General features: G+C 42.3%; 1 protein-coding gene across 1 annotated transcript; it reads right to left on the bottom strand.

Annotated features, from left to right (window-relative positions):
• Positions 1-938: 938 nt before the first annotated feature.
• pax1a (paired box 1a) lies at positions 939-5212 on the bottom strand. Its single transcript, XM_020608701.1, has 5 exons — positions 4988-5212; positions 3722-4342; positions 2408-2541; positions 1727-1943; positions 939-1234 (listed from the first exon to the last, which is right to left on the bottom strand). Exons 1-5 carry the CDS (start codon positions 4989-4991, stop codon positions 1140-1142), a joined length of 1071 nt encoding a protein of 356 aa, XP_020464357.1. The 5' UTR covers positions 4992-5212; the 3' UTR covers positions 939-1139.
• Positions 5213-9604: the final 4392 nt, after the last annotated feature.

Here is a 9604-nt window from a genome sequence, read left to right as displayed (position 1 = left end):
AGTTCAGAGGCAGCAAGTGGAGCTATAGGCCCGTATGGGAAACTTTTCCTACTGTACTTTCAATACAGGCAAACACATCCCTGAGGCTACATGTGGGTGGATGTGGACTCTCGGTTGCTCTCCTGCACTCATCGTTCATTAGCCTGCATGATCAGCCCTCAGATTTCCATCATGGCAGGTATCAGTTACACCTCAGATAGCATCAGTGGAGGCGCCCAACCTGTGGACGTGTAGGCAACTTAGCCTACACCTGTGCAACCAAATAACATTTGCCAGGAAGTAGTGTGATGACCAGCAACGTCAGTCTCCTTACAGGCAAGAAACCAGACAAAAACTGGGATATGTCACTTAATTCTAGGATTAAAGTTCGTTTTAGGCCATTTAATGCATCGAGGAAAGGAGTCAGACAAATGAACCTGTTCCATAAAGAACAGAAATGAGACTGTAAGCAGAAGCCTTCAGTGACTTGAATTCCAACAGCCTTATCAACAGTGAACCTCCAGGAGGATTTAGGCCACGAATTTCACACCGTGCACGAACCAAAATAGTGCACCTCAGCTGAAATGATAGGGGCTACAAGTACGTGATATGGCATTTTAAGAAAGTCTTTATTTTTTCACATTTACAATGAAAATTATAAAAAATATATAATTAAAGCTTTGGCAACTATTTTACATTTACACAATTAATTTCTTTGTTCGCATCGCTGAGTCACCGAAGAATCGAGATTATTGCCACAAATGAACATAATAAAATATATGACGCATTACAGAAGAGCCCTTGGTTTTATAATAAAACATCAATGACAGACTGGACTGGCAAATAAAAAGAAGTATTTTAATCCTGCAGTCTTCAGAAGACAATATACAGCCTAGCAACATGAAGTGTTTCAGTGGAGAGAAAGAAAACCAATCAACCAATGAGGGGAGAAACCAAAACATCTATGCAAGCTTACATTCAAATGGCCATGAAGGCCGAAAAGGTTAGTCTGTACTCGTAATGATTGTGAACAGGCCTGTGTTTGGCTGTCAGCTACAAACACCCGGAGGATCAAGCCACTGGTGTTCAGACTTACTGTTGGAGCTGCTGAAACGTGTTCCCTTAAACGGGCCTGGTAATTAAGGTGGAATAAGTGCCGGTTATGATGATGAGGTAGGGAGACTGAGTCCATGCACACTGTTCAAGTCTTCGTGTTGCTGCTGCTTGCTCAGGGGACTGGGCGGCTTTCTGTCTCCTGCACAACACGAAAAAGACATAGATTGGATCTGTGCATGCGCAGCCTCATCAAATGGTTATTTACTCCTCACAGAAATCATCTAACGGGAATTGTTTCACCTACAAGTTGGAGCAGAGCCCAGCTGCATTAGAGGAGCACAACACACGTACATGTTTTAAATGAAGCTTATTTCTAAATGTCCTCAGACCACCTGGTAGTCCTGACGCTGCCAAGGCTGGAAGGTCAATATCTAATAACTGAGAGATAATTGGAGTTCATTTAGGGTTTGCTAAATGTTTACACTCGTTAGGGACATTGCTTATTGCAAAGTATGTGCTGGGGAGAGACGGGTGGTGTGCGAGTATAATTGTTTATTATCAATGAGAGTCTGCGGTACAAACGTAAATCCTAACATAAAGCTGCTGCGTCCCAGAGGAAGCAGGTTTTGGGATCAACAGACACCAGTTTTCACATTAAACTGTGGCACCGCTCCCCCTCCGGGCTCTGTACCTTCTCGGGCCTGCTGGTGTTTGAAGGCCATTGGCGAGTGGATCTCCCCCGCATGCATGCCCATCCCGCTGCCTGGGTGGGACAGGGCCGGGCTCTGAGCCTGCCAGTGATGGTGGCCCGGGGCCACGTAGCCGCCTGCTGACCCGCTGTACACACCGTACTGGTTGGTGGGAGAGTAGGCACACGCCGAGACATAACCTGACAATGTCGAGGAAGGCTGGAGACAAACAGGCAAGGAAACAATAAGCACAACACGTACATGTGGCCCACAGCTGTCATTCTCAGGCGGGGTTCCGAGTGCTTTAGGAAATGCAGGTAAACTGAGGAATACATGGCTTTATAACTGAATTTACCACAAGACCGAGTAGAATATGAATACACACTTTTCTCTGTCTTAAACTCAAAGCAAACATTTAGGATGGGACTCTCAGGCAGACGTCTGTGGCCCTGTGTGGCTCTGTCTGACAATCCCTGAGCTGGAAACATTTAATAACTCTTCCACATGCAGCTGTAGCTGGAGCAACAGTTTATTCAAGGTCTCTGCCCATTTTGGCACTAAACATTTGGACAGTTTCCTATAAAGAAGAGAAAGTGGCGCCGATATAACAAGACAGAGTGTGCACACCTGTGTTGTGCAGATGTTACAATACTACATAACAAGACATATATGTTTTTTTTTACCTGAGCGTATTTTATGTCGGCGTCAATGGCTGATTTGTCAATCCCGTTGACTGCGTGAGCCGCCGGAAAAGCTGCTCGGTTGACGCTACTCCACTCCTCCATTTTTGGTGGATATCCCTCCGTCCCAGCAATGGCTAATTTAGAAACAGTAACTTCGTGTCAAAGATGCATAAAAGGCAAACTTGCTGAAGTGTGAAGTACAATGCAGTGCCATTTAGCTTCATAATTAATTATAGCCACAATTAAAATGCTTCTAGCATTTTCCTGTCTGGGCTGTTAAAGACATTTCGTTTTCAGGCTGCAAATGTCACTATAATTGTTTCAAAATTAGCTTTACTCAAACAAATCTATTATTTTATATTAGAATTATTATTATCATTTAAGTGCGTAATTGTAACACACAGCTAGGCCTGAGTTTTAACTTCCCCTTAAGAAAACTTGAACGTTTTAAACAAAATAAATTAAAAAGAAATGACAGACATTTATTATAAATATTCCTTCTTATTAGTTTCTATAAACTATTGTTTGGGATTGTTATACTTAATAAAATTCTACTTTTTATTTTCACGTTTGCGTAAAAGAAGCTGTGGCTCAGGAGGTAGAGCGGCTCGTTTCCTAACTGGAGGATTAGCGGTTCGATTCCCGGCTTGTCCAGTCAACATGTCGAAGTGTCCTTGAGCAAGACACTGAACCCCCAGTTGCTCCCGGTGGTGTCACCGGTGTGTGAGTGTGAATGGCCGAATAACGTGAACGCGCTTTGAGTGCGCTGTAAAGCATAGAAAGGCGCTATATAAATATAAGACCATCTAATTCTCTATCAGCATGCTTATAGCGCCAAGGTGTTTCATTCAGAAGATTTTTAATTACATATAAATTTTTAATTGTACACACATTTTGTTAAAGGCTATGTTGGCCCCTGTGACATATCAATGCATCTACATCGGATGGAAACACTGGCTACAATAAGAGAAAGGCAAAGGGACAACATGCCTGTAGTGACTGCTTGAAGGATTAGGGGATATAGCAGGTGACCAAGGTGTTTGCATAATGCAACATCCCGTGAAAAGGCCCATTCAGCGTGCTGCTGCTGCATTCTGGCTCAATGTTTAAACGGAGGCCTGTACAACTTTAAATGGACAAACGGTCCTGTCTGTGGCCAGAACAGGTTTTGCGGAATGATCTGGCAATCCATCATGCGGAATAACACACTAATAACCAGCTGCACGCCTTTGTATAGAGCAGTGAGAGATAAAGGCTCAGCGTGTGGCCCAGGGATGCAGAGGCCTGAACAGAAAGTGGTTGTGTGTTCCTCACCTGTAGGATCCATGAAGGCTCGTATTCCCAGAATGTTGCTGACGGTGTGTGCAGAAGGCCAGGGCCTGGATAAGCTCACGTGTCCAGGCGTCACCGGTACTCCAGGAGGGCTACTCATTTTAGGTGACATGGTGTTGGGGTAGGAATACGGGTATATGTGGTTGTAGGGGAGCCCGGCCTGCGCGGAGGCTTGCTTGCTGCTCTCATACTGATTAGGCTGGGAGAGATTTCCAATCTTGTTTCGTAAAATCCTGCTGATCGAACTAACCGACGGGACATTGTACTTGTCACAAACTCCATCCGCCAAAAGCCTGTCCCGAATCTCCCAGGCAAAGATCCCCGGGTCGTTTTGTTTGTATTCCCTGATATTTTTCACAACGTTAGGCGTTGTGACCCGTGGTTTGCTTCCACCGATGGCACCGGGTAAGATGGAGCCCGTCTCGTTGTACCTCGCTAAAATCTTGCTCACGCAACCGTGGGAGACTCGGAGTTGCCGGCTTATATCGCAGGGTCTGATCCCGAGCTGAGCCAGCTCCACAATTCGCAACCGTATTGCGTTGGGCAGGGGTCGCCCATTCACGAACACGCCGCCCAGCTGGTTCACCTCTCCATAGGTTTGCTCTGCAGAAGAAAAGAAAAACACAAGTTACAATATGAGGTGAGTTCACAAATATCTGTAGCCTCCAATTGTTGGCACTGTAAGACACTCGTGGCCTGCCAAATATTTTCCCATAAATCAACAGAGAAAAGGCAACTTCAAAATCCCCAGCCTGCACCAGTTTGACACAGTTTGACACAGTTGGACCTGTAAATTTCACCAGAAACCGAGGTGATAAAGCTGTATTACGTGTCAGCCTCCACACACTGCTAACCGCTATTTGTGCAGCTTTGTAAAAGTGTGTAAACATTTTGGGTGGGTTTCCCCTCCACCATCCCCGGCTACACAAAACAAAACAACATTAAAATGGCGAGCTCGAGGAATAGACACTCTTCAAAGAATCGTTTCTTTTAGAAAAATTGATGGTGTGGTTCCATTTAAGATTTATAGCTTTAGACAACAGCGTCTACTGAATAGAGCCGGAAAAATTTCCCGTGAAATAAATTTGACAAGCCGTCTCCACTCTTGCCAAATACATTTCTACATTATCTCAAAGTGGAGAAAAAGCACAGAATGCTTATTTCTGACTTTACGCAGGCGTGTCGAGTGTGGCTACGCTTCCATAAGCCCAGTGCCACTGAAGCATGCAGATGTTAACGCAGGCTTACCCATTTGCCTATATGTTACGAGATGCTGGGAATTATAGTTGATCTTTCAAATGGCTGAATGTGTCCGAGCGAAGGCAGCGAAGGAAGGAGAGCGGGAGGAATGAGCCCCAGAAGAGGAAAAATAGACCTCCTAAAATCTCGCCCGATTGCACAACCCCGTTCTTTTTGAAAGCAAGTGACTGCAAGGTAGAATAGCACCAAAGTGAACTTCATCCGATAAATGCAATTTGGAGTTATCCCGGGGAGTCCGAGGTTTGCTGGAATTAATTTGACGCGTCCTCCACGTCAGTCTTCGCTGCGCCTCTGCTTCGGTCTCATTGGTCGCCCTGCTCTGGAAACGCTGTCAGCCAATGCGAACATCATCCGGTTGAAGCCCTGCAGCCTCCTTGAATATTTAGCATAAGGGAAGTGGCAGAAGGGGAAGCGTTTCATCCAACATGCTGCCTTCTGGTAAGGACTTATACATCATAGGAGATATACACAGGGATGACAGTGAGGGGTGGGGTAATTCTTCTTGAACTGGTCATTCTAAAATAAAGTTTAACCACTTTTTGCAACTGGCATAAAAACTGAAAACGTATTTCTAGTGAGCATCATAGTGAGTAGTATCAATTCCATATGAATTAAACGAGTTCGTGTAATGAAGTTTAAATTTACTCAGTCATTATATGAAATGTATTTAACTAATATTCATATTTGTAAGTGATGATTTTAATCACTTTTACTTCAGTGGATTCGCATGAAACATGGGAGAACGTGTGCTCTGTGATGTATTGTTCAGTTTAAAGCCATGCACGAGTGAATACATACTTTGAAAAGACAATTTATTGCATGAAAATAACACCAGTTCAGCAAAAACGATTCATCTGTGGAATCCAGCGCCTTGGTTATTTAGTTTACACACTAATCCTACAAAACACAACGTATATATTGTAATGGACGTCTGGCTGCTTGTTTAGGAACGGAGAGTATTACAACATTTTTCATTTTTGCCTGCGTAGTTATAATACTAGATTTTACGTATGAAATGTATTTTTTTATTATTTTTTTTTGTAAAGTGGTTCAGCACTGAAGTCGTGCCTCAGAATAAACTAATTTAACCACCAGAGCCAAAGGGAAACTTACACATCAGCAGCCCGAGTCTTTTTCTAAGCAGCTGAGCATCAGACTTGGGAAGGGGTCGTGTGATCGATACCTCTGTTGATCGCAGAGCTTTAGTTAGTCTGAATATCAAGAGAATAAATATCTGTTTATTCACAAAATGCCGCATGTGCATGCGTCTTGACGTACGGGACACACACAGGAGAAAGCCTCATCTGTTGCTGCTGAGCAGCCTATAAATTATTGTTTTAATAACTACTTTTATAATTCTCATTCAATCTCCGTCTGTCCGTCTCCCTGTGTCTCACTCATTCCCCATCTGTCTCCCAGTCTTTCCCGTGTTGCTCGGCTGTCAGGACTCCCCCAGCTGGACAACATAGGAACTGCACACGGTACGTCTGACTGGTGCACTGTTTTCGCCGGAGGTAAACCCGTTTCTGCATGTTTTAGTAGAAGATAAATGGCAAACTTTTAATGTGGATGTTAGAATGAAGAAGTTCATTTCATTTGTGTGAACCGCTTTCTTTAACGAATCCACACATATTATTTAAACACAACAAAACAAAAGGCAGCCTATTTATTCACAACTTATGTTATTCGTTGCGTTCTTCAGCAGCACAGTTCAGCAACGTTTGAACGTTTTCTCCAACATTGTTGTTGCCGTGTGAATGTATGAATAATATCATATCACTGTATTCAACGAATGATATATGTTTGAAGACCCGGTGTAGTCTTTGGAACAGTGGAATATGAAGATAGACCTACATTACATACAGAGGTGCATCTTTCCAGAGAAATTGCTTATGGATTACCAAGATGTTTAGTTTTAGTTTAAACTGGCCATTCACCTTTACACAGTTAATAAACTACTGTTAAAAAGACCACCGGCTAAGAACTGGCTAATCGTTGGCTTGTGTTGGAGAATATGGGGTTGTATTCCAGAGATGCTATTTTCTACAGTGTAAACACAGTGTACATTTTATTTAAAATTGAAAGAAATCTAAAATAATTCAGAATCTCTAATCCTGGATTCTGAGAAGACTACAGCCGTATGGCTTTGCAACCGCCTGTTCAAATGTGTCATGTGTAACAAAACAAAAACAATCTTGCACGACTTCCCACATTTTCCATGATGCAAAGTGTATTCATACAATATATGCCCTCATATATAATTGAGCATAAACAGAAAGATGGGCATGTCTTAATATACTGCTCAAAAAAATAAAGGGAACACAACACAAGACATCCTAGATGTGAATGAATGAAATATTCTTATTAAATACCTTGTTCATTACATAGTTGAATGTCTTATTTTCTCTTGTGTTCCCTTTATTTTTTTGAGCAGTGTATTTCATTCTAGGCTGCTGAACAGTACTGTACTGCAATTCACTTATAAACTAAAGGTTTTCTTTAATCTCATGATCCTTATGAAGTAAAATCATAGTACTAATCACAGAACAATGTGGAAGAATGGAAGGACACTCAGAAGCCCCCAGTTCAAATCATTTGCTGATAATAGTCCACAGTAGATTGATGTATGGTGTCTGCTTTGGCCTGGGATGGTCACTTTATCCCCATGTTTCAATTGAATGGCTGTTGCTATAGAACTAATTGGCAGTGAAAGGTTTCATTTCTGATTTGTTTACTACATCGATGACGTTTTCTCCATGTCAGTAATATTAACGTTTCCATGTCCAAACAAGATTAGGATCCGTTCATATGTTCATATACATGAACTCTATACTTTCTCTGAGCAGCCTTGAGGTTTGAGGGGTAAATCAAACTGTTTGCTTTTATGTAGGGTTAGATTATGGGCTAGGGTTAGATTGTATCATCCTAAATGTTCTTACATGTATTTTTCAGTACATTTCATTTAGGGCTATTTTTTATTCAGTTGCGAGTATAAAATAATTAATAGTCCACAAAAAAGAACTATAAAGTGTAAAATTTGTTCCCAAGTCCCTTTCAGATCAGACACAAGTTAACTCATCCGGGCGACACCTGACACCCGCAAGGTGCAACGACCCCCATCGGTAAATATTGATGCTGGTTTTAAGTGTCATCAAAGGATTCACTTCCTCAAGTGAGCTTTATCTTTGAGGCCTTAAGGCGAATTTGAAGTTCTAGTTTTAATTGTCTCCCAGGGGTCGATGGAGAGAGTGTGTGCATGTGGATGACTGTGCACTTAACACTGATGCTGCCTTATAAATAGGTTAAAAGAGCTGAAGTCAATAAAGTGCACGTGCGTGCATTCAAGTGTGTGTGTGTGCAGGAGCGTGCGTGACCGTGTGCAGACCTAATATAACAAAGGCCACACTGACGTTTTGGCATCAGAAACGTTTTGCAAAATATCTAGTAGCTGTGATGAATGGAGTTCCAGGTAGGAGAACTAGCGTGAAGCACTGTGGACATCAGCTTCTCCTCTCTCATCAGGTCTTCCCCATTTCAACAAAGACGGAATCTGTGTTTATTTACTGGCTTGGCTTCGATTTTCTCTCCACAAATGGATGAACCATAGTGTTTTAATGGAGAGCCTGTTTTTTGTGTGCGTCTCCGGTTTTGATTTAGTGTTTGTGAGTTTAGTGCTCTCGGTGCTCAGTATGGAAATTATTAGACAAAGTCCAGATTGCATGCATTTAGCACACCAGGACCAACGTGAGGCTATACTGTAGGCTTAAAGCAAAGTGTTTTCAGAGAAAACCTCCTGCTCTTATATTTCTATAAGGGCACAAACAAACATAAACTGTATGCATTTTCTACTGAGGTGGTTCTTGCTTGTTTGTTAGCTCTGCTGCAAATACATGGGATAAACTGAATATGTCTGCAGCTTTTCTGGCTCTCTCCTACAAATAAGTGAAATAAGGTTTCACATTCAGTGCAGAAGCTAAAAAGCCCTTGTAGTTCATTATTGAGAGAGAGGGGTGTGTTGTGAGCCAACCTATCCCAACCTGTTAGAAAATACTGTTCCCCAGTTAAGCAGTTCCTCACCTCTACAAAAAAGGTTTTTCTGCTCCTATGTGAACCAGAAGGACCATGATGTATAGTATTTTTGTGCTCCTGCTGGTAGAGGTTCTGCTAAAAGGAGGCTTGGAAGGCAGCAAGCTCAGTTCTTTTATAGCCACAAGACCCACTGTGAGCTGCAGAACACACCTAATGAGGGCATGCAGCGGTGCCATGTGAGATATGACCACGCTGGGTAATTGCCTTTGACCTTCACTAAGGATTATGCATGTGCTTTGACTGAGAAGCTGAGAAAAAGACAAATAATGAACCCCCTGGGGAGCTGGGCAGTATTTCTGTATTATGTAACTGTATGTAAAGGAAATTAGTTGTGTGTCTTTAGCTTGACCACTAGTTTACCTAAGATAATGTAAAGGCTAGCAGAATGTTTCAAGTAGTAATGCTTAATTAGACATTTTTCTGTCACATCTGACAAAAGTTACTCCATCTGCAATAGGTGGTTTCAGTTATTTTAATTTTATACCATAGGCTGGCCTTGGGATTCCATTATAACTT

The sequence above is a fragment of the Monopterus albus genome, unplaced genomic scaffold, assembly GCF_001952655.1.
Source record: "Monopterus albus unplaced genomic scaffold, M_albus_1.0 scaffold94.1, whole genome shotgun sequence".
Classification (NCBI taxonomy): Eukaryota; Metazoa; Chordata; class Actinopteri; order Synbranchiformes; family Synbranchidae; genus Monopterus; species Monopterus albus.
This window is presented reverse-complemented; position numbering and strand designations above follow the sequence as displayed.